This window comes from Andrena cerasifolii, chromosome 4 (genome assembly GCF_050908995.1).
Source record: "Andrena cerasifolii isolate SP2316 chromosome 4, iyAndCera1_principal, whole genome shotgun sequence".
In the NCBI taxonomy this organism is placed as follows: domain Eukaryota; kingdom Metazoa; phylum Arthropoda; class Insecta; order Hymenoptera; family Andrenidae; genus Andrena; species Andrena cerasifolii.
Window position 1 is genome coordinate 19,439,320 of NC_135121.1, and position 26,118 is coordinate 19,465,437.

Below are 26,118 nucleotides of genomic sequence, written 5' to 3' on the forward strand. Positions count from 1 at the left end.
TTGTGTCAGATCGCATATAAGCAGTTAAGTGTAGAAAGCGTACAGGGGATGATATTAAGAGACACTCTCAATTCAACCAAGCTATTAGGTGATTGGAGAAGTTCTGCTCGTTCTTGCACAGTTCATTGACAGTTTCACTAAAGTAGTTTGCGTTTGGGTAATTACCCAATTGTGGATCTTTGGCGTAAAATTGCAAATGAATTTTATACGCGATAAAGAACCACTTCGGGATCATATTTAATTAAAGATTTGTATGAAATGAGTTACAGGGAACCCAAAACCGCAAAAGTTTGAAACTGTACATTGGTTATTAAAGCCTAATCAAACAAACACCCAACAGGCACTATCACGTGAAGTGTTTAAACGAACTGAACTTCTGCACCAGTCGAATATATTTAAAGAGAACACGTAGCTGTAGAAATAAATTCCCTGCGATAAATAATTTGCAAGCTGCGCGACCCACCTGATTGCCACACGTCGACGTTGTTTCAACCTTGAGCTCTGGCTGAACGATGATACAAGACTCCTGTGTACTGTGCCAGGAATTGGGCTCCTCTGTAATTGTCGTAAGAGAGGGCTCGGCGTGTAGCCTGGCATTATCGATTTTGTACGATCTCCTGGGAGGCGCTGGAGGCTTTGATCTCCTGACGACTGGCGAGGCAGGTGGTGTCGGTGTCGAAATACGATCCGGATGATCGTTGGGTATCACTTCCGGGGATGGGCCGATCAGAGACAATAAAATGGGGAAGAAGAACAGTCCGTTGACCAGGCCGATCCCGATGACGCAGACTAGCACCAAGAAGAAATATCGAACGATGAAGTCGAACTCGGAGAAAGCCAGCATCACCACTGCCAGCAAAGTCGTCAGCGCCCCGTGTATCACTGGCGCGTACATGTGCTCCAAAGCTAGCCGAATCCTTCGATCCCTGCTCCCTATGCTCGTGACGAAGCTCTGCAACAATCGAACAAGCAGCGCATATAAACAAACCGCTACGCGCTCAAAGGACAGAGGCTTGTAATTTAAGTCCGCATCGTTATACCAACCAGACAGATATGCACCGTAAAATGCACAGCGATCCCAACGCTGACCACCAATAGAACAGCTGGAACCGCGCTCAGCTTTATGTCACAGAGGCCCATGATCCCAAGAAGCTGCAGCACCACCGCTGCCAAGGAAGAGCCGACTAACAGAGCTGCCCACATGTTCAGCAACAGTATACCGACCACTGCCACGCTGGCTGCTAGAGCTGCAAGTAGAGCGACGCCCAGGCAACTTCTCAGGTCCATGTACTGTTCCCAAAACAGGAACGGTATGCCTGACGGGAAATTGGGCAGGCCCCTCTCCTCGAACTTTCTGCACAGCTTCCTCACGCTGCCGATCAGCTCGGTGATCTCCTGGGTGTCTGTCAGCTTGTGCAGGTAAAAGGGCATCTGCGCGTAGGTAAGAGGCATGCTCTTCGGGATCTTTAGCTCGTGGTCGTTGGTGTAAATCCACTGCCTTGGCTCCGGCCTCAAGTTTGCTTGGGAAGCACCGTAAGCCAGTACGTCGTTGGACACCCACGCGCTTAAATAATTATAAAAGGCACGGGGATTGATGGTCCCTTCGGAATCGACCAGCCGGACCTGAGTGACTAGCGTCTTATCGATGGGATTGTCAACGTGGCCGGTTTGCACCAGCAGCTTGTATGCCAGGATACCGTCGTCGCTGGCGTTCTTGTACCACCTCTCCTGGGTGATGCAGCCATTGTTGTAGTCCTTGTCATACGCGGTCTGCAGCCCTTTAAGCCAATCCCTGAACTGGCTGAGCCAGAACTCCGGCAGGCCCCCGTTGTCGTTCTTTATCACATTCTTTATCCTCATGAAGGCGTCGTGGTACTCGTACAGCAGCTTCTGATTAGTGGGGTACTCGAAGTCGTTCCCTGTGACGGCGTACATATTGTAGAAGCCGAAATGTTTCGCCTGGGCGGCCAGGAAAGCGTGCTCGTTGGAGTTCTGCGGGACCAGGTCGGTCAGCTCCATGCCGTCGTTCACCTTTATCGCCTGCCAGACGCTTCCAGCTAGCACAGCTATCAGTATCATTATCCCGAAAACTTTCGTCGTTGGTTTGGTGACGAAGGGAGCGTAGTGCCTCGCAGCCAGCTGCGTCAAGGAGAAGCTGAGACAGTCGTCCTGGCTGCACCCTGTTAGAGTGTCCTCCTCGGTGCACTGTTTCTCCATGTCCACGTCAATGTTCCCGCCGACCCAGGACTCGTTCTGCGCGCTCTGCGACGTGAGGATTTGCGTGCAGGTCTCGCGGCGTTCCGGCGGAATGGCCCTGGTCACCGTTTGCTTCGCGGTGGCTGTTCGGTTCGCGTACTTGTTTCTGCTGGCGTTCGACGGCAGGCAACAGCAAAAGATGTCCGAGCGGCCCGAACGACGCCTCCTCAGGTCCAAACTGACCATGGCGGGGAAGACGAGCAGCATCGCGGCTAGATTGAATAGTAGCAGTACGCCGGCCTGCATGCAGAACACGCGCAGAGCTGGGATCGGGATGATCGCCGCGGCGAAGAAGGCTGAGACGTTGCTGAAGCCGGCTAAGAGAACGGACAACCCGGTTCTTTTCAGCACCATGCCTGTCTGCTCTCCACTGGGCACCTCGTTCACGGACAGCTCGGCGTACGTGTGGGTCAGTAGGAACATGTCGTGGACACCGAGGCCGATCGCCAGGAACGGGACTATCTGGGTCGTGGCGGCGTTGAAGGGGATCCCCAGGAGGGCGCAGAACCCCAAACCAGCCGCCACAGTAGCGCAGATTAGCATTACGCCGGCTATGCCGACACCTGCTTGAGAACGCACGGGGTCCTTCCATCGAAGGAGGGCTACACCAGCGTACAGAAGCTGTAACAGAGTAGATGTGGTTATCGTTAAAAGTATTTGACACGATGGATCGTTATAGCGTGGCAGCTAGCGAGGCGTTGTAAGAGAATCAGTAGTACAACATGCCATTGCTCCGACTTGTAGCGTTACTCAGTGGACTCTCGAAGAATCTGAGCTTTGTCTGATTAGTAGAGAAGTTTTAGAGAAACTTTAACTCGAATGTTTACGAACTTATGTCTACACATTTTTATCGTTCTCTCGTTGTAGGTACTATACAATGAGTAGGAGAATAGGGATTCCCAGAGTTTGACTCGTTGCTTTTAGGAGATCTCTGCATTGAAAGGGTATTGAGGTTTGCAAGTTTCTACTACCAACCTGATAGCTATTTTCCTGTTTTTCATTCTTTCTTATTTCAAGGCAAGACACATACTGTGTTAACCGAACGAGTAACACGTTAAACTCGAATATATTGAGCACACCTCGAAACCCATTCAAGGCAGAACTCTGGCTCCCACTATTCGAGTATATCCTACAAAACGTCCAATGTTCGAGAAGACTTGTACCAACCATAATCGCGCAGCCAATGGCGATCTTCATGACGGACACCTCGCTGTACTTCCCGAGTATGTCGTTCATGGTCGTCGTGCTGAACGCGTACAGATTGTAGGGCGCCGAGTCGTTCGCCTGCAGATGCCTCTTCACCTGATTGCTGAAAGCACGCTGCCAGGTCTCGAGCACTTGGGACGCCTTCTCCTGGGACCAGTCGATGTGGTGTACCTTGTAGGTGCCGGCGAAGTAATCGTAAAGCTCCCGTTCTCCCATCAGCTGCACAACGGTCTGGAGCGCAGCTGCGCGAGTCAAGTGGCCAGTCTTATTGTGCTTGGCACCGCCGACGAGCAGCTCCTCGGGCCAATGCATATATTTCGCGGCGAAACCGTAACAGCCGCCCGTTAACTCGGCTCCAATGTCTGGTACCTGGTGGCAGAAAACACGTTACGCGATAAGCATCACTCGCAGTTCATTCAAATGCTCAAATTCATCCAAATCTCCCAACTCTGTGTGAAGTATATTTTCTTCTAAAGTAGTAGGTATTACTTCACCCTCGAAGCTTGGAGATTTCAACGCTTAATCCGGGGATCCGCCTGGAAACTAAGCTAAGCTATACTATGCTGTGCTAAGTTTTAGTAAAAATTAGCTTCAATACATCCTTGTGGATCCGTTTCCATCAAAAGCTAAGCTTAGCTGCGCTATGTTTTTTCGGAAGCTCAGTTAGCTCCACGTAGCCGGAGATTCAGAGCTTAGCTGCGCTATGTTTTTTCGGAAGCTAAGTTAGCTTCACGTAGCCGGAGCTTCAGAGCTATGCTGAGCTAACTTAGCTTCCGAAACAAACAGCACAGCTTAGCTTAGCTTTTGGGGGAAACCGTTCCATAAGGATGTATTGAAGCTTATTTTTTAAAACTTAGCATAGCATGACATAGCATAGCATAGCACAGCATAGCATAGCACAGCACAGCACAGCACAGCACATCACAGCACAGCACAGCACAGCACAGCACAGCACAGCACAGCACAACACAGCATAGCTGATTGTGAGCTGATGAGCTGAGCTGAGCTGAGCTGAGCTGAGCTGAGCTAAGCTGAGCTGAGGTGAGCTGAGCTGAGCTTAGCTTAGATTAGCTGAGCTGAGGTGAGCTGAGCTGAGCTTAGCTTAGATTAGCTGAGCTTGGCTTAGCTTAGCTTTCAAGTGGATTCCCGGCTTATGTATTGAAGCTAATTTTTTAAAACTTAGCATAGCATAACACAGCATAAGTTACCTTTCAGGTGGATTCTCAGCTTTAGCGTACACGTGTGGGCACCCTGCAGTCGTATTTATTAATTATATTCGAGGTCTAAGTCACTTCAAATGTTATGAGGTACATAGTTGTTACCTTAGAATGGAATATTCTTAGCACAGAGTTTGGAAGTTTGGATGGAAATTCATTGCTGTATTAGAGTCTGTAAATTCGGAGCTAGACTCATGTTTCTTAAGTTAACTTCATCGGAATGGTGAATTCAGAATTACCCAGAGCTGTTCAATCGAGAGTGTTATTCCAGCATCTGTTCAATACGAGATCTTGCAATTATATCGAGCGCTATACAATGGACTCTGTAACGTCTAAGAATGAAAGAGAATCGCATCGATCAATCTTGCAAGGGGGATCGGGACTGTTTATTCAGAAAAGCACGTTACTCCCGAGTAACCCGTCACACTGTTTAAATGACCATTCCCCAAGTCTCATTAAACGTCCACTAATGAATTGTGAATCGTGCAGCCGTCACAATGCATTCGTTACAGAGGGATAAGCATCTCCTCCACGGCTCATCCTGTCCGTGTTATTTATCTTGGCACGATATAGGGGAACATTGGACAAGGTCCAAGCAACTAGACGGCGATCGTTTAAAGTCCTGACTGGTATGCTCCTTTTATAGGTCCCCATAAAATCTCGCTGTGAGGTCCGCGCAACACCCCGGAGGAGGCCACCCTAGGCCGTCGTCTCTCACTTACGATCGCGTTTTTATCATTTCTCGGGGCCACAAAGGAACGCCCATTCGAAACCCTCTTTCCATTCGGAATTATTCCTTCGACAAGCAAAAGAATTCCTAACGTGACTCGACACCGGCTCCCAGCCACGGTCACGCTTCACAGATTCGTAGATTTCGGTTACTGACCCACCGACAAAAAAAACCACTGCCGTTTGTAACCGAAGCGCTCGAACCACGAAATATTTGGTATTTGTAATTTTTAGTATCTCAACGACAGTCAGGGCCCGATGCAGAGGGGTGCAAACCGGGCAACTGCTCGGAGCAGCAAAATTGGTAGAAAGAGAAAATTAAAATCAATAAAAAAAGTACAACATTTTGAAAAAGCGTTAAACTTGCAAATTGTTATTAAATCACCCACATAATTAGTATCATCCTAGGCAAAAGGTGTGTACCTATATTAAAGATCTTTACACAAGGCTTCGGTTATTCGACAAACACCTGCAAAAAATTTCACTCACCGTGAAAAAGTATATTTCAAAATAATTATTTATAATTAAATACAAGGGGCGGCAAAAATCGGTTTAATTGTTTGTCGAAGGGTAAAGTTACTTTGCGTATTATGGCGGAGGATAACGGCCGACTATGTCGCGTAATCTTTCAAGAATTCTCGCTTCACGCGATTTCTCGACAGCCGCGTGTCAGTGAATGCACGAGCTAATAGTGGTAACGATGGAGCCCACCCACGGCGATTACCGCGTGTTCCAGGTATCGCCTTGCATGGTGGGTTATCTGTGGCGGGCCACGCGAGTGTTTGTTTATCAATCCGTGTGATTCGAATCGTGGTTTCACATCGCGATATTGATCGAGTTTCTGCGAACTCTGTGTCCTCGTTGATTTAGTGGTCAGCACTTAGCGGAAGTCAGCTCCTCTTAGTATTACCTCTAGCTGTATGGGTTCTATGCAGCGCGTTACATAGTTCCATGAGCGGACACTATGGATGTCGTAACACGTCAAAGCACTAGTGACACGCTGTTCGTGTTTTTCTCCGCGTGTCCGAAGTCACGAGTGGCTAACAGCAAACCGGTAGTCGCGTTATGTTCCACTCGAATCCATCGTCCCTTACACCTGGATACTCCTGCGGTAATATGCATTGGCCCGATGAACAGCTCTCAGTTGGCCCAAACACGTGGCATAGTTACCCACTAGCGTGTAGCGATTTTGCAAATGAACTTTACAGAATAATATCCATGCTGTTTGCTCGGTCTCTTAACCGAAATGAGTGGCACGTCGATCGACATTAAAGATTTCATGTTCAACCTTTTCTCAATTCAGCTCCCACGATGTACCAGAAGTGCCAGTAGATTTAAGCCTGTAGAGGCGAGTGTTGTAGAGAATTGCACGAAAAAACTTGGAAAGGTGAATGGGAAATAGATTTTTGTAGTCGACGCGGGTAATTTAGATTGTTTCTGTCCGATTTCATTCGATTCAGCTGAGATGGGGTAAGAATTCCGTTGGCTCGCTGAAGGTGTCGCAGCTGCTCCCTCGATCGCTGATTTTCCCCTGCACACAGCTCCAAGAAGATCCCGTATCAGTTGCCCATCGACGATTTTATCGATCCCAGCTCCCTCGCCGGTCTCTTCATTAATTATGCGATCGGCATGGATCGGATAATAATTCCATTAAGCACTCGTGAAAAGCAGGAATCTTTTGAGAGGCCGCGGGCTAGGCCGCCTCTTTAGAAAGCTGGATCCTCCTTGTGATCGCCTAACGAGCCACGGATGCATGATCAGCAAGGAACACCCGGGTCGCGAGCAGCACGACGCGGTTTACCTGCTCCAACGACCCCCGAAGAACGGGATTTTAATTGACCCACAGGTGCAATTAAGCCACCAAACATCCACCTTCAAAAGCTCCATCCTCTGTTTTCATCTTCTCGCGTTTAACGCTCAGCCAATCGAATATGTAACCCTTCCTCGGGCTCCCTTTTTAATCCTATATTATCCTTACGCTTCATTTTCCATTCAATTTCGATGACCCAACTTTGCGACGGGATATTCACCTTCAGTGTCCAAAGTATTCGGAATACACACGATGCATTGCCTGCTCTAATTTGGGGTAAGAGCATAGCGCATGGTGTGTGCAGTATGGAGGGAAAGAAAAATTGCTGAAATAATTTGGATTAATAAGTATACTCCTAAAATTCATCCAAAATTTCATCAAGAATTAATATTTATAGGTGATGGTAAATTGATTAAAGAATTGTTAGAAATTTTTAGTATTGGGTTGTGTTTTATTCTTTTGAAGAATTTAGATTTTTTCATAATTAATTTTTCGTAGGGGGCAATATTTAGATGAACATATTTTAATTGTTAAGATTAAACAGTATAATAGGTTTAAAATTGTAATAGTTGTTACTATTCTTAGCGGGAAAACATAAAGCTTATAAATAAAGATTTTATTGAAATTAATTTTATTGTTTAAGTACTCTCGGGTCATTCCGGTTCGAGGGGTTGAAAAAATTGTCTTTTTAAACATTTTTCGAAAGTACATATCCTCAAGAATGTACTGTTGAATTTTCATGGAAAAATTCTGATTATTTTAGCTTCTACAGAGGCATTTTGTAGGGAGCGCAGAGGTTCGGCCTCTATAGATGAAAACTTTGAACGCGTTTTTCTCGAAACGTCATTTTTTCCCATCCGATTGCTTTATAAATTTGACTGCTTATTCTGCACACCTATGACTCCACAGCCAAGTATTTTTAACGAGTCTAACCTACCTTTAAAATCGAAAATATCAGAAGAAAAAAGCCGAAAAACATTTTTCTCGGTAGTTGCCCGCCATTTTACTAATTTTTAAGATAAATCACTAATTATAGACCGAGCGATAGCGACAGTCATACTGACAAAGAATCTGTTTGGATTTTTCGGTTCAAACTTATTAGTCTAACAGCTGAAATCGCCTTCACGAGCGAGGGATAAATTTGAAAACATGACATCAAGACCGCTGTGAAAAGCATTTTAAAAGCAATAATTGTATTCCTTTTATATTTTTTATCTACTGTAAAATTGTAGTTTAATAAATAGAAAAAAGTTTTATTCCACTACTATAATTATTTTCGTCGCAATAAATTCCTGAAAGTCGCTGAATTTATCGGCGCGCTAACCAGAATGACCCTTAATATCATAGATACCCTGTATCCACTTTGCAGAGACATCAGCGTGTTGGCAAAAAATTAGAAAGAGACAGAGAAGCGTGAATACATCTGAAGCACTAATCACCACCCACGCAGGTGTCTCGCGTGAAGAGGCCTCGTGGCCAGAAGACAAAAGGTTATTCGACACACGCGCGGACTAAGTCTTCTCATTGTTCCGCCGCGTAGACTGCACCCTGCAAGGGTGCCCCTCATTTCTGCCAACACCCTGTATACGTGGGACGAAATGCGTTCCCCTTTAGCTGAAGCTTTCCAGGGGACGTTCTGCGCCCGCAGCTACACTCGAAATATCCCAAGGCACCGTGGGCACGATGCACCACGCGGCCATTAAGTGTAATCACCTTAAGTACGGCTGTGCTCAAAATGAATGGAAATAGAAGTAGAAATGAGAGGCCAGGGAAAAGAGAGATACACTGGTCGCTGGTAAAAGGAAGCGCAAGAAGGCGGAGGTATCGAACGAAGAGAACAGAGGAAGAGAGAAAGGGAAGAGATTCCTCCTCCCCTTTCAGCGTCGGACGACATAAATCCACGCTTTCAATTATGCGAAATTAATTAACCGCGCCTTATATCTTCCCTCCCGCGATCCCACTCTCTCTCTCATCCTTTCTTGCCTTCTCGTTCCCCGTCTTTCCATGCTTGCGTGTACACCGCGGGGCCACCCGTTATCGAGCCAAACGATATACGCGCATCTTTGCTGGATAAATTTCATTGTACCCTCTACGTGCTTTTGTTCGGCGCCTCTTCTCCTTTTGTTGGGAGCCTGACGAGGTAATCTTCGTAAAGGGGAAGGAAGACGAAATCTGCTTAAGAGAATCGTGCGCCCGTGGCGCAGGTACGCTGTCGTTCCGTACGTATCAGGACACTTCTTTGTGGAATAATTGTGAAAAATGCTGCAAATTTGTTGGAGGACTCTAATAAATTTTACTTCACTTGGTATTTTAAATTCAAGGCAGTGGAAATGTGTACAATCTGCAAATACAGCAGGGGTTCTAATATTTATGCAAGGCAAATGTATATGCTTTAGCGAAGTAGTGCTGTTTGAAGGGTTTGAGAAATCTGAATGGAAGTTTCAGTGCGATGGTATTAATTAATAAATTCGAGTTTCGGTTGACTGTGATTGATAGTGGCTTGAAGCAGAGGTTCTTGGGGTTCGCGTATCCGCAGGGAATCCATGGGTAGATTGATTTCAAGGGGACTTTGATGGCAAAAAATCCACTAACGTTGAAGTGAAATTTAGGATTACTTTCTTTGTAGATTTGGAGAAAGGGTCCGTAGGTTGCACCTGGTTATCAAGGGAGTCTATCTTAGTTCGAGGAACGATCGAGTAACCCAATTATTTCTCGATCACACTTTCATGTCCAATTATCCTACGATCTACACCGTGATTACGCTAGGAGTTCATTCAATAGCCCTGCTGCTTCAACTCCTCTCGCGTTCCAGCGACTCTCTATCAAGAATTTCTGCGAACCGATTACCCCTCGTCGTTACGCGAATATAATCCGCCGTGATCCATGCGTGCACGTGAAAGCGGCTGGACTCTGTCCGTATGTTAATGACAGTGAAATGACGGGTGCGTAATGCCGTTCAATGCTCGCTAAAAAGTGTATACACGTAATGGTACATACAGTGTCTGCATACAGGGTGGTTCTTCTACAGCGATAGTTACGACTCGCTGCAATATTTTAATTGAAAACATTTCCAATGAAGCTTCACTGATTTCAAAGCAACAGAAGGCAAAATTTTCAAACTACTTTTCCACGAAGGACGCATAAAGAACCTGAATTAAGATAATTCAGTTAGCACCTACCTGTGGATCGTATTACCGATGATATGAATTAGTTTGTGCCATGTACATCGTTTCATTCGTTTTATCAAGTAAGGAAACGAGACACCAGCAAGATGACCCAAATTTTTAGTAGAGAAATAAAATTCGAATTTTTCGGTATGCTCATTTGTGGTCCATGAAAAAGCACGAAACTTTCGTTCGAAACGTTTTCACGTTGAATTATGAAAAGTAGCTGAAATATCGTTGTAAGCGGTACGAGGACCACCCTGTATACGCGAGGGTCCGACCACCAACGTGGCGCAATAATGACGCACATCTCTCGATTTTATTATTTTAATGCACCTCCGTGGCCCCGGCCCACGCGACTCGCATACTCATCGCCGATTTCGCATGGGAATCGTTTCATTCAAGGCGCGGTCCTCCCGTTTCTTCGCCCTCGTGCGCGACTTTACGGCCGAAAATTGGTCGTTTCGGTATCTTGTTACGCCCGAAAATTCGTTTCCCCCGCGAAACATTTCGGATACTGTTGCTGAAGGTCCGTACCATTCCCACTTCCAGGGGAAACCATTGAAAGTAGCCCACCTTGCCAGGGAAAGGGCATAACACCTCGCCCCCTCGATTTCCACCATTGATCTCTCATAGAAGACGCTAAGTTACGCTAAGTGAGTGACAGATATGCAAGAAGTGTGATAGTGGAAAGTAGAGCAACACTATATTTCCATTAATGAATTAATGATACATGTGTCCCATTACATCTCTATCATACTTCATTTCGTACACCTATCTAGGCATACAGAAAGCTACATACAGCTACACTCCCTTCATTAACACTTCTGTGTGAAATTAGCGAACTTCTTAAGGGCGAACTATACTTTGTTTTGAGGAATTATGAAGCAAATCGTTTTGAACTTTTTTATGGCTTTATATGTAACTTCTGAAGATACGAAAAAAACATTTTTTTGTTAAAAATATGCATTGGAGATGTCGCTATCGACGCATCTTGCTACAGCGTCGCCGCCGAAGTTGCAAAACGGTGGGGGTAATTTAGAGAAAACTATTCAAGCAATCGACTTGCCCTTACACATACAACTAGATAATTCCAAACTATTGTCGATGAACCTCAAAAACCCCCAAAAAGTCGAAAATTGACAAAATTGTAGAGCTTAAGAAACGAAATACGATTTTGCAGGAATTTTTTTTATCTATTTATGCTACACTGAAGTATTAAAATTATTTTTTTTGTAATACTAGAGGTCCACCGACAATAGTTTGGAATTATCTAGTTGTATGTGTAATTGCAAGTCGATTGATTGGATAGTTTTCTCTGAATTACCCCCACCGTTTTGCATCTTCGGTGGCGACGCTGTAGTGAGATGCGTCGATAGCGACATCTACAATGCATATTTTTAATACAAAACATTTTTTCGTATCTTCAAAAGTTAAATATGAAGCCATAAAAAAGTTCAAAATGATTTGCTTCATAATTTCTCCAGAAAAAATTCCCACAAATCGGCTTGTTTTAGCGTTGCCTAAAGTATAGTCCCCCCTTAAGGTGCAAATTCACGCGGAGACAAAAATATCGTGTCTCACAAGAGACTGAAATCTCATGAGACAATTATTCAATTATTTTTTAAATATTTTGTCATTAGTTTCATAAAACTAGACCCTCGTCAAACAAGTTTCACGATATATTTTCCATTCAATTGTTGCCGAGATTTTTGTCTCACGACAGAGAAGTCTCATGTAAATTTTCAGCAACAACTAAATGTAAATAATGGAACTAAGTAATCACGAGAGATGAAATTTTCGAAAATACATTACGAAACTTGTCTGACGAGTGTCTAATTTCATGAAACTAATGATAAAATAATTAAAAAAACAATAAAATAACGAAATAATTGTCTCGTGAGATTAAAGTCTTACACGAGACACGATATTTTTGTTCTCATCATGGATTTGCATCATTAAACAATATGCAACCACACACACCCCATCTTTCAACTACTGATTTCCATTACACTCCAAAACAACCCCCAAAAGAAGACTAAAGAAAGTACCCCTCACACTTACTAAACATTCTCAAAGCAGAATCGAATAACCCCATTAATTTCACGAGTAAAGAATTAAGTCCACGTGTGTTCGGCGCAACAGGTCGCGGCCGCGTGGGAAGGCGGCTTAACAGGCAGGCGTTAACCATTCATTCGACCGATTACAAGCTCCGACACCGACCGAATAATTGCCTTCCTCCCCCAAATACGCACTCGAGCTTCCTCCCTGGCACGTCGACACGCCGAGTGAATAATCGACGTCCGGTTTCCACGTCCGGTTCGACAGATTTTCCCCGCTGGCACCCTTCTTTCCTCGCCCCCTTGCATCCCCTTCCGGGCAAGGAAGCGAGACATTCGTGCATCAGTATTCTCCTCTGATTTCGCGTGACGAGAGATTCTCGATTTCGATCGCGCCTCGACGTGCACACAATATCCCCCCCCCCCCACTGGTACGCTCAATTAAGTATTCATTACCGTGGTCGTCGGCTTCGGGCGCGGAATACTCTTTGGACATCAAAGCGGGATGGACGTCGGTCGTCCGGGACCTACCGGGCTCGCAACGTGCTACGCAACTGGCCGTCATCGGCCGCAGAATTCCAAGTGGCCAATTATTATTCTGTACATTGGCCCCTATGAACGAATCTTACCGTCCAGGTTCCCGTACATTGTTCCAGTACAGCTCGGGGGGGGATTGCCGTTTCTACGAGTCGGTATTTTCATGGCGACTTTTCGCGCACGCGTTCCATGTCCCTCCAGGGGGCGAGCTCTTCGGCAATAGAATTCCTCCGTTTCGAAGGGGAATGGTTTAGCAATGATTAACTCTCCAAGACAGTTTTAAGATACGAGCGGCGCACAGTGGTTCGAAAGTGACTTTTTTTGGGCAAAATTTCGCATCTCGCAAAGCAAGATCCCGAAACCGGGAATTAAAAATAAATCTGAAACTTTGTGGATATGTAGGGGATTTCTTCCTCGGGAGATTACAACGCAATTTTTGTTCACCGCCCAAATTTACTCTAAGGGGGTGAAAATTCGGATATTTTCTGATTTTATTTTGTAATTCGCAATCTGTAAAAGATAGAAAAGAGTTTCAAGACAGAAGTTATTTTTTTAATTAGGACTATCATTTGGTAACTTACAAGTCTTACAGTTCGCGAGTTATAGCACAAAATCGGAAAATAGCCGGAATTTGAGGGGTCAATTTAAAAGAGGGGTGAATTTGGGAAATCCTCTACATATTCACAGGCTCAGAAGTTTTTGAATTTCCGAGTTCGGGATCTTTACTTGTCAGTGAATTCTCAACTGATTTTTATTTTATTTTACTCGTTTCGTCGGGGATTAAATTTACAAAAATGTCGGACAGTAGCTTTCAAATCTTTCTTTAGGGATTCAAGGAAAACAAACAAATTTTTTAACTCTTGGCTCCGAAAGAAGTTTATTTACCAGTTTTTTTTCATAAAAGATTAAAGAGAAATAAAATAAAAAATAAGTATACTTAGATTAAATAATTCAAATTTAAACAAATCAGGACGTTATGCGTAGTTTGTTAATATCATCCGATGCTTTAATTTTGAATTTGAGATCACAATGGACAACTCCGTTTGTCGAACTTGAAGAAAACGTAAAAAATCTTTTATCTATTAAGATGAATGCTAATGTTTTCTTGTTTAAATTTAAATTATTTAATCAATAGCTATTTTGTATTTTATTTCATTTTAATGTTATATGAAAAAAACTGGCTAATAAACTCCTTCTTTCGGAACTAGGAGTTCAGAATTTGTTTGTTTTTCATGAATCCCTAAAGAAAACTTGGAAAGCTGCTGTATCACATTTTAACAAAATATAATTCCCGACAAAACGAGAAGAAGATAAAAATTGGTTGGGAATTCACTGAGATACGGAATTTTGTCCACAAAAAGTCACTTTGGAACAGAGATGAGCAAAATTTGTATTCAAATAAAATTTCGAATAACGAATAATAGTTAAAAAAAATTATTCGTCCTGTGTCGAATAAAATTACCTCGGGTTAACGAACGAATAACGAATAATTTTTGTAACTTTTATTCCTTATTCGGAATTTTATTTAAATAAAAAAATTTCCATCTCTGCTTCGGAACCACTGTGCAGCGTTCTGGATACGTCATTCCATTTTCTCGTAATCATAAAAGGCAGCAGTGGGCTGCCTGTTTATCTTCTGTTTTAATAATTTCTACTGGCTTATTATTACGATAAATAATCAGTTTTCAAGTGAAGAAGAAATTAAAAAAACTTAATTCCGACACAAATCAAGCTATAAGGTAAGCGATCTCTACGTAAAAAAGAGACCACCAACACGGAAAACAACAGACATCTCCGAACCAGCCGATAGGGTAGCAGTGGGTACAAATAATTTCCAGAATATTAGTCACTTCTAATCCACTAGAATTCTATCAGACCTTCGAAATCATAGGACCCCGCTTCGTTTCCAGATCCCGATACCTGTGAGTAGTATAATTTATTATTCCAGCATTCTTCGCAGCTGGAATAAAAAGTCGCGAGTGAACCACTTCATATATCTGCCGTAACACTTCAGGTATCGATCCCCTTAATTACCAATCAGCAACTCCGGTATCGTTAACCGCAAGCACCCTTATCCCCGAGCACTGCGCGCAGTGCCCGATCTCGCCTTAACGTTGCAATAACGTTTCGTAATACAGATAGCGCGTGTAATTATTCAACGTGCATCAATCGGCGGGCCCGGGATCGATCGCGGGGGGGCATAAATCCCGGCCGTGAACGAGGCTGAGACAGAACCCGGCGGCGGCTGAGCGCATAGGTTCGGCGTGATTGCACGTACCGAGTACGCTATGAGTTATAACATCGATCCCACTATCTGACGCACAGGCGAGCGTGCTAATAAGTGGTTGGCGAGCTTTTTGCGCGGAACGTTCTACGAATGGCCCCGGACGGTGGCGTAATACGTGTCACGGGCCCGGCTACTCGGGTTAACGGGGCCCGGCAACGCGAGCGGAACACGGGAAAGAAGCCTGGCCGCGCCGTGTAATTACACCGTGGCTCGAAAGTTTTCTGCTATCGTGAATGCATAACGAGAGGGAGCGCCGCGCGCGATGGACCCCCAGGCGCGACGGAGGGGAGGAAACGCGAGCGCTGGAAGCCACCTTTTACTGGAGCAATTTGCGGCGTTACCGGGGCCGTTTTTGCGCAATTTAATCCGAATTTGTCGGCGGCGCGCCCCGTTGGCCGAGATATATCGGGAGTCCAGCCAACGCCGCGAAACACGCCGCTCCGTATGAATCGACAATTACGCAGGGCCACTGCCTGGCTCTCTCTATCTCGGTTTGCCCCTCCTCTCCGCTTTCGTTTGGATCGCAGACGAGGAGGCAGCCGCCAAACGAAAATCTCCGGGACGACGGTGGGTTCCTTACCTGCTGGGACTTTTTGTTGGGCGCGGTTTCCGGGCATTCTGGGTCCGCCGGGTCGAGGCAGGGCTTGCTTTGGTAGCCGTTCGTTATCCCGGCCCTCTTCATGTAATCCTCGAGGGTTTTGAAGGGAAACATGAACTGCATCTTCTTCATCTCGTCCACCATCATCGACGGGTTCAGATTCGTCCACTGCACCGGCTTGTTCGTTTGCATGCCCCTGCGAAGCAACGACAGATTTAGGGGAAGAAAATGGACCGTCGTGGCTGCGAATAGGGTTGGCTGTTTTATCGGAATACAGAGATCTGGTGCTCTCGATTTGCCGCGGCAGGGCGGGTCGAGTGACTGCAATGATTGTATATTTCAATTGTGTTAATTTATTGTTTGACTCGTCGCTGAGAATGGAGATTCCGAAGAGGAAGGGTGAGTTGTTGACGTTAGATGCTTGGATCATTAACCCTTCGCGGTCGCGCGGCGTGTATCGCTCACCAGGACACGTGTTTGCCAATATTTCTGTAAATTTTTAGACCGTAATAATAAATTATAAAAATGTGGTAAATTTTAACGACGAAAAAATCGCCTTTCTCCGCAATTATTTTTTCAAATACAAATTTCAACGTATCAAATTTCTAGAAAGAGACTATTACAGCATACCGTTGCATTGGTGTTGCGAATGTACAATTATCACTTAGAAGTTGGAAGATTAAAAAATACGAAAATGGTAATTCGAAAATGACGTCGGGGTGCAGTGAACCCCATATGACCAATTTGCGATTACAAGGTGCGATCCACGGAGGGTTAGTTTTATTAGAAATCCATGAAGTGGACTCCACTGTTCCTGGTTCATTAGGTACACTCCAATTACTTCGAGCGACGTTGTGTTCTCTGCTCGGACATTTAATCATTGCAAGTCTCCTCGACCTAACGCCACCGCCGTGCATCTGCTTCCGTTGCTACTTTGCACGAGGAGAGTTGACCGACTACTATCCGATAATTACGGAATGCAAATGGATATCACGTGGATCCCAGGAAATCAATTTACTGGGCACGACGTTAATCCACATTGCTGTCGGGCAGGCGGGGACGGACAGCAAAAATTCATTCCAGTTGATAATTTGCAACCGGCGATGCTGCGTTTCTTGTACTTACGGTATCTGGACTGGGTATTCCGGTCCCAACAGTTTGCTGCCTTCCCAGAAACAGTCGAGGGGCGTAATGATGGCGCAGGGTATGATACTATCGAAGATCTGAAGAAGAAAGCAGAGCCAGTTCGTCAGGAAGCGCCACGGCCGGGGTCCACCTTTCCGCGGTGTAATTGAAAACTTATGGGGGAATAATCGATTCAGCGAGTTCCAGCAACGAGCCAATCGCTCGGCGAATTATCGTACGCCCGGCCTGGTTTAATTGCAATAACCGCGCGGGGGCCGAAGGGCGGGCCAAGGCGGATCGTTATGATCCGACGTATTTAATCATCGCGATCGGTTAATGGCGAGAGTCGCACGTTCGCGGCTCCGATTTACGATCATTCCTCCGTTTCCTTCGATAGTGGAGACTAACGATCGCCATAAGGCTTTTCTCGGTAGCGGGGCATTACGAGGGGAGGCCACCTGTGTGTTCCTGGAAACTCGAATAGGGCGGTCCTCCGCTGAAACGATTCGTTTCTCTCTCTCCTTCTCGCCCTTCTTTTTTTTTTCGGCCCTTTCGATTCACGAATAATATGAATTTCGGATAGAATTCGGGGAACGCCGCGGACATTTGTCAAATTCAGATGCTCGCTTCGGTGCTTCGAGGAACTCGAGGGAATCGCGTCGATGATGTGGCGTACCTTACGACTTCTGTGGTCAGGTAATGACAATGTTATGTTTCGGATACATTCACTTGGTAGATACCGTTCAAACTTAATGTTTACTTTAGCTCGTAATTGCCACATTGCTGGATCTTTATTAACGATTTACGATAACGATTAATACATACTAACGGTTTGACTGGCGACGTGTGTTCGCCAGAGGTCGAAGGGCAGTGGCAAATTTTCAATTAATTATGAACTAACTTTATTTTATGATTACGTTGTAGCTTTTCTGTTCTGAGAAAGCTGTCTTAAAATGTAACTGTATTAACTGAAACTTTTATTCCGTACGTTTTTCTGTAAATACGAAGCTTTTATTTTCTTGGAAGTGAAATAGAGTTGCAATTACATAGACAGGAATATTTATTCTGCTCTGAGAAAGTTAAAGTTGGGACAAGCAGATCTGCTGGGAACGTTGTGGGGTAGATAGATCTGAAGCTGGAACCTTAAACCGTTCGGTGAAAATAATTATACAAAAATCGCAATGTGCTTTCTCTTCTATATTTATCCTGCTTTAAATCCCTTAAATAATACTAATTATTTAGGTTGCCGCTATAGTCGGAACCACAGAGGCCCCCTAACAATAATAATTTGCAGAATGACAGCATTTTGAAAACATATTCGATTTTTGTTAAAAGCTAGCTGTCTTCGCTCTGTAGAATTAATTTTTTACGAGAATAGAAACTTGTCCGGAGTTCCAACCATGGCGACGACCATAGTAAAGAAAATAAACCTTAGTTTTTCCATTTCGGATGACTATAACAGTCCTCACACGATTGCCCGCCGAAAAAGAATTTATTTGATGAAGCTTGCGCCACCGACTATATCTATGTATTTACATATGCGATAAAAAAGCTCAAAAAAATTTTGAGTATCACTTCAAACGTATCTTAATATGCAGGCAAAACGCCAGATAGTATAAACTTCTAGTTTATATTAAATAAATTCCCGAAGATGTCGTTGAAGAACGAGCAGTTACACTGGAGTACCCCCTTAAACGATAATTTCAACCACTATACGTAAAGGAACCCGACTTCTTTGAAAGGGCAGTATGATCCAGTAATGGAGGGTTGAAATACCAAGGAAGTACAAACGCGCAGTAAATGAAAAGCTTCTGTGGAGGAGAAGGGCAAAGAAGGAGGAGGTAGAATGATGAGCAAGGACTAAGCTGAACGGACGGCGGTGCAATTAGCCTGGCGTAATGACGGGGTATCGGCGCACAGTGTCATGTGTGGTCCCTGTACTTGCTCCTCCCTCGTCCTTATTATACGCAAATGCGAGCTCAGATCAGTGAATACCTATTGCGCGAGCTCGTTGTCCTTGTTCAACCTTTCTCTGCGTGACAGTTTCCTGGGTTGCTCCAGTCCAATTAACTTACAGTAGAGGACAGAAAAGTTACCATTTTTTCAATCCACTCTCTGCCTCTGATACTTTTTAGCGTCAACTCAAAACTGCAGCATCTGCGCAATATACATATTCCAATAGAGAATGAAAAGATGTATAAAACCCAGTTAAAGTTGAATTTCTTTAATTAACAAACAAAAACCCTATATACCATTAAACAAGATAACAGATTTTTAAAGCCGACAGAAAGTTTTGAAAAGTAATAATAAATCTAATATTTTGGGCGACAAAAAGTTACCAAAACTGGTAACTCCTTTGTCGACCCCCAAAATGTTAGTGTTTGTTAGTTAAATAAATTCAAACTTGTGTTTGTTAGTTAAATAAATTCAACTTTAACTGGGTTCTATACAGCTTTCAATTCTTCATCGGAACATGCATATTAAACACATACCACAGTTCCAAGTAGACGCTAAATAAAAAAATTTAAAAAAAAGATTAAAACTGACTTCAAAAAAATAAAAATTCACTAAAAAGCAAAAAATAATTTCTTCCCTTATTTAATCTACGTCTCTCATATTTTTTAAGTCGGCACCAGATTTACACAGTAATGATGAGGCGCCGACTTAAAAAATATGAAAAACGTAGATTAAATAAGGGAAAAAATTATTTTCTGCTTTTTAGTGAATTTTTATTTTTTTGAAGTCAGTTTTAATTTTTTTAATGATATTCTATTTCTGACTGTTTAATTTTATAACTGGCAAAATATTGGACCAATTTTGATGCAGTGTAAAATGGGATCACCGTGGCATCGTCCTCTTTCGAATGAAAAGCTTATCAAAATCGGTCCATATGCTAAGGAGTTATGCGAGAATAAACATAAAAAAAATGTACTTGCGGGTCGAATCTCCTCCTTTTTGAAGTCGCTTAAAAATAACAAAAATAAAACAAATCGAAAAAACGGAATCTTTTTCGCCCGGTACTGTATCTCAGCGTATACAATTCCACACGAAAAAAACAACCCCAAATAAAACGATAACTAATTATTTCACCAGAATGGTGAAATTTTATACGAAACTTATGGCGTTGCAATGCCCTATTCCATGTTCACGAAATACTGTAGAAACGTTCCCAACGAAAAAGGCTAACTTTGTCGAGCCGACTACTAAATTATAATCGAAGGCACGCGGCCAGAATTGAAAGAGCCGGTTGTACGTTGTACCTGTCCCTGCTGGATGGCCATCACGTTCATTTGTTTACAGCCGATGACTCGACTCGTTGAATGAACCTTAGGACAGCGCGCGAAGTTTTTATGGAGTGATAAAGCAGTCGTAATTTACGACGCACTATAAACTAAACATAAGTTCGAAGCCTCTGAAAGAATCCTACATAGAACATAGGACACCCAAAAAGAACACCCTTGGCGACGCAAAGTGCCTGTGACACTGCAACCGCGTATGCGCGAGTGCTTTTCTGCGATGGCACACGCGCACGGTGCAATCGACGCGCTCGATGAACAATTTGACTTTCCACCGCAGTGCTTTATAGTTTATCGCATCCGTCACCGATTTTCCATCTACAATTAAGCGATTCGCAATGTATCTTAGATATTGGTCGGTGGCAGTAACTTTATTAGCGATCGTAAATACGAATTACTCGGGTGTTGTGCCAGGTATCAGAAATGAAGAACGCGTTCCCGGTAAAAATGAAACGGCCTGTGCCCTGGCCGCAGGATAATAATATTCCTGTTTGACCGAGATACAGGACACCGCCGTGTGATTTAGTCGGTTGCCCGGGGCGATCCTTGCATAAGGAGCATCTATCATTCGGCGTACGTTTTAAAATTGAAACTTGATGAACCGCGGAGGCAGTGACATTCCAGGCCTGACGGTGATCACACGATTCCGTGGGGACTGTTATTATTCATCCCCCCGAAGTAGCATTTTCGGATTAATTCTGCTCGAGTATTTTCTCGAGTCAGCTGCTCAAAGTTACGTATTACTTAGATGGATCTACATTTGGGTTCCTTTCTTTAAATTTCGTTTGCCACTCCTGTCGTCTGTGACGATTTTGAAAATAACTTTGGAAAAGGTACCGGGTATATCCTGACTTGCACAAGCGTGCTAACCAACACGAGTAAACTTTGGCTGAAGAATAGTCGAAGTAGATTTTATTAAAATTTTATTCGATTAAAAAATGTACCGGTTTCAAACAGCGAATTCGTCAGACGCTAATGAATCGCTTCGTAGTTTATTTTATCCGTAGTTACACCATCGTGCATTTTTCCACAGTCCCTCGTGGACCGAATCGAACAATTAGAACGCATTGTGAACTCGCTGGATGGATAAATACATGGAACATGAAAGAAACTGGAATAGAAGCGAGTCGTTCCCCAAAGTAGCAGGAAAAAAGAAATGGAGCATAAAACCGAATGCTCTCGAGGGACGCGCTCGTAACATCGCGGAAGTGGTTCGACACGCGGTACCTCTGACGTGAATCGTCCGTTTCCTCTTTTCCCTTCGTCCAGAAATGTGCCTGGCGATGTTTTAACGCGCTTGCTCGTTAGAATCGCAAGAAACGGCGCGGCGCACGCGAGATACGAACGACTTGTACTTCTCAAGCACTGCATTGAGTCTTCGACGTTTACGACTTCGTTGGGGAACGACGTGGTCACCGGAAATCCAGAGATAAATCCAAGGGAAGCATCGTAGATAGGACTGCCACACTTTTGCGCCGCAACGTTCAAAGATCATTGAACTCTTCAACGGGCTCCGAAATTACATTAGATATGCAATTTTTCGCATTAAGTAGGGGAGAGTAGGGGAATTACGAACGCTTAAGGGAAAAGTTAAATTGAAACAAAGCTATTGCCTCTAATCAGATTTACTTTGTAGATAATTGAACATTGGTTAATTATCTACAAAGGCAACACGAGGAATTATAGATACTTTAATAAACAAATCTTTTTTTTTAAAAAAGATAAAACTCTTTCTGTCCGGAATTACCTGTACCTAGCGGCATAAATACGAACGGCTGCTTAAAGATCTCGATCTTTACTAAACACTGCTTTTTTCCACACCGTGGGTCTGACACAGTCTTTCTTCTTGTTTGATCGAATTTTGGTTGCTCGTGGGATTGAATATTTATTTGCTGCCTGACGGATGGAGAGTGTTTAATCTTTAACCTCTTTCCCGGGTATCTCAAGATCTTTCAACAAATATCTATGTATATTCTTCCTAATATAATCCCGAGGTACTGGATACATACAAAATTTCGAAATGTTAAGAGAAAATGGTAAATGCCATCGTCCGTGATAGCCCCAAATGAACAGGAGTTAAGAAGTCACTCTCCCTTAATCGTGAATTTTATAATTAACGGACTAGAAAGGGGTCTTGAATATATCCATCAATAAAGATGAAGATTTTCAATTTAATATTGTAATTCTAATTAGAAAATCCACTGCAATTAATCAAAGCCTAGAAGTAGGAAAATGAATGTGGAGTTGTTGGACGAAAGTTAAAAGAGTGGCAGTCCTAATTGTAGAAATTGGTAAGATCTAGCGATGGAGACGATTTCATCACATTTCTTTTCAACATCCTTGCCAAGAACAATACCCTCGCGTGTCTTAATAAAGTTTAGTTAAAAAATGGAAGATTCTGAAACTAAATTCGACAAAACAAATTCGCTTAAACTCCCTATGATTTTACTATAATTACAACAAACGCCCTTATTCTCACTATAAGCTTCAATCACAATTAATCGAGCTTTCCTTCACATTTACAGCAAACAGAGACAACGTTGTCTTCGCGAACCTGTTGCGTCAAATGATCTTACACTGCCCTAGGAAAGCAAAAGGAAGGAATCACAGAGAGCGTTAAGCTCGTTGCTGTCGGGGGGCGATAAACGATCAATGGGTTTCGTCGTGGCCATCGCTAGTTCCCTGAGATTTCTTAATGGAAATCGAGGAGTCGCGGTGCACGCGCAATAACGCGGTATCACGGTGCACGCGTCGAATACGTGAATAGTTACGTACGCGTTACAACATGCACGCGCAGACGGCAGTGTATCGGCTGCATGTATACAAAGTAGTGGTAGTTTTAAATTACCTGGTCGATGTAGTGCATGTCGAAGTTGGGTATGTTCAGCGCGTAACACATGTCCTTCAGCCTCCACGTGCTGCAAGCGACACGGAACACGTGCATTCATGAATACAAGTTTGCATCCCTTTAACCCCCGTGTCTCGCCGATAAGAGAGCGGCTCGGGGACCTCCTGACAAAAATTCCCAAACAATGCCAGCAGATCCTCGGAGCCACTTCTTAGGCATTTACGGGGTGTCCGTCGCAGTTGGCAAGAGAGAGGGGCGAGCTGTGTTTTTATTTTTTGAAATTTTCACCACTTTCGGGTGCTCGTTTGTGAGTTATAGTAGTTATAGACGTTACGGAGTAATAGAAGTTATAAAGTTATAAAAGTTATAGAGTTATAAATGCTGTAGAGTTATAAAAGTTATAGAATTATCAAAGTTATAGTAGTTACAGCAGTTATGGTACTTATAGAAGTTATAGAGTTATAGTAGTTAGGCGCAGAAGTTATAGCAGCTAGGCATAGAGTTATAGAAGTTAGGCGCAGAAGTTATAGCAGGTAGGCATACAGTTGTAGAAGTTAGGTATAGACGATACAGTAGTTAGACAGAAAGTTATAGTAGTTAAGTATAGAAATTATAATATTTAGGTATAGAAGTTGCAGAATTATAGTAGTTAAGTATAGAAGTCGTATGGTTATAGAAGTTATGGTAGTTAGATATAGAAGTTATAGAAGATATAGTAGTTGGGTATAGAAGTTATAGAAGATATAGTAGTTGGGTATAGAAGTTATAGGGTTATAGAAGTCATAGTAGTTAGGTATAGAAGTTATAGAAGATATAGTAGTTGGGTATAGAAGTTATAGGGTTATAGAAGTCATTGTAGTTAGGTATAGAAGTTATAGTAGTTAGATATAGATGTTATAGAAGTAGTTGGGTATAGAAGTTATAGTAGTTAGATATAGATGTTATAGAAGATATAGTAGTTGGGTATAGAAGTTATAGAGTTAGAGTAACTAGGTATAGAAGTTATAGAGTTGTAGAAGTTAGGTATATAAGTCACAGGGATATAGAAGTTATAGTAGTTATGTATAAAAGTTATAAAAATATAGAAGTTTGGTATAGAAGTTATAGAAATTATAGTAGTTGGATATAGAGATACAAAAAGTGAATTGTACCGATTTGTATAATTGATAAAGTGGGATGAAAATGCTTGACAAATAGTGATCAGCTAGCTTAGGGAACTTAATTTTGAATCTATTCAATTTAAGGCATTGAATAGCTAACTGGAGATTTTTTTATAACCCATTGCATATAAGAAGCTCCTTCCTTTTTAATACAGTTTACAACGATGTATAATTAACTATCGTTTAATTGGTACAGCAATAAACATTTTGCGCAGAGACTCACACACGCCCTGCGCTCTCTCTTGCCAACTCGCGGAAAGTGTGATGCACAAACAGGGGAAAGGAAAGAAGGGACTTACATTTCGAACAGGTGCACAGTGACCTGCGTCGCCGCCTTCAGGATCGCTAAATGTTCCTTGAGAGCTGCAGGGTGCAAAATATTCGCCCCGGAATGCCTTGGCGTTTGGATGACGAGTTGATGCGTCGAGGCGGCTGCTTCACCCAGTGCTTCCGAGGCGTAGGTCAGCTCTTTTTGTAACCTTCCGCCTTCTGCGACCAAAAACGTCATCGCGACACGTGAATTACGACAGAACAATCACATTTTTAAACAAACAATATTAACGAATCTATAAAGCAGTAATGATCTTCGAAACTCTGCCAATCACTTCAAATATACATATCCGTTCAAACATTTCTCGAACCTGAAAGATTTTCAAATTTCACCACAAGAAATTTATGTTTTACCACTCTTCAACCTCCCACCGGGAACCTAAAACTCCACGATAGCATCGAAAGTGTTACAGCCTTTTCTAAATATACCTGAAATACCTATCACGATCCACAAAAGCAAATACAGAGGGAAATGATTAAGAGGGCCAGAATCGTAAATGGAAACACTCGTCTTGCATCCGTTTCTACGCACGACTTTTCCCTGAAATTTTTTCTTAATGCTACCACCGAGTGCACGTTCGAAGCGCAGTTGTATTCCCTCGAAACGACATGGCATCGCCACCTGACCACTTTCTGGAAACCTAAACCGAGTTGCCGAGCAAAGCCTGGAGGTCCATCGCCATTGGCTGGTCGCTTTATTCGCGACTCGTGCCACTTTAAGCTTTCGACGGGCCTGGTGATGTTTCTGCTCGGGACGATTCCCCGAAGAGAAACATCGACCCTGGCCAGTGTCGTAACACGCGTTTCTACGGCTTCACGGATATACCGAGAAAAATTTCTGGCAGGGTACCAATGAAAGCGTTCCCAGAAGAAGACATGGAAATAGCTCTCTGTTATGGTTCAGAACGCTCGTCCCACCCCGTGGCTGAAACGGCGACCACATCGATCTTAACTAAATAAGTCATCAGTGACGTTCAACGACGCTCGAATCGTTTATCTTCGCGAGAAACGCGACTGGGTGTCGTATATTAATTATCCCAGCTGGCGATTATTCGGGGAAATAATTAGAATCGCTTGATAGAGTCAAGCCTCGAGTTCGTTTGCACATATTAGCGAGGTATCGCTGTGTCGTTGATGATGAAGAGGCATTGTCCGTTTCTATCCTCGAGCAACTGTACATTCTGAGGTAGCGTTTTGTTCCAAGAATTTCATAGACTTTGGAATAAATAGAGGCGCGGAGGATGAAGGTCAGTAATTGAGAATTGAATTACTAAAATTTATATTCCATCGAGAAGATTCGTATGCTTGAAAGAACTGGTATCAACAAGCTAATTCTTCCACATCGAAAACTGTACCACCAAAATGTTCCTATCACAGTTCTAAACATCGCCAAAGAGTCCAGATTAATTATCCCAGACTCCACAGCCCACGAGGAACTCATATCGCCCGAGTAGTTAATCAAAATCCAAGCACTGACCAAAAAACGGCCCCAAAC

At 43.4% G+C, this 26,118-nt stretch overlaps 1 protein-coding gene across 2 annotated transcripts in view; it reads right to left on the bottom strand.

Annotated features, from left to right (window-relative positions):
- The window catches only part of Ptc (protein patched), a 60,073-nt gene that overhangs the window by 2,384 nt on the left and 31,571 nt on the right, over positions 1 to 26,118 (bottom strand). For both annotated transcript variants that reach the window (XM_076809762.1, XM_076809763.1), the window contains exons 3-9: positions 24,593 to 24,782; positions 23,134 to 23,203; positions 16,990 to 17,087; positions 15,847 to 16,060; positions 3,424 to 3,831; positions 1,045 to 2,877; positions 464 to 952 (exon numbers count right to left, since the gene is read on the bottom strand). In XM_076809762.1, coding sequence (XP_076665877.1) covers positions 464 to 952; positions 1,045 to 2,877; positions 3,424 to 3,831; positions 15,847 to 16,060; positions 16,990 to 17,087; positions 23,134 to 23,203; positions 24,593 to 24,782 — 3,302 coding nt within the window. The remainder of the gene's footprint in view (positions 1 to 463; positions 953 to 1,044; positions 2,878 to 3,423; positions 3,832 to 15,846; positions 16,061 to 16,989; positions 17,088 to 23,133; positions 23,204 to 24,592; positions 24,783 to 26,118) is intronic.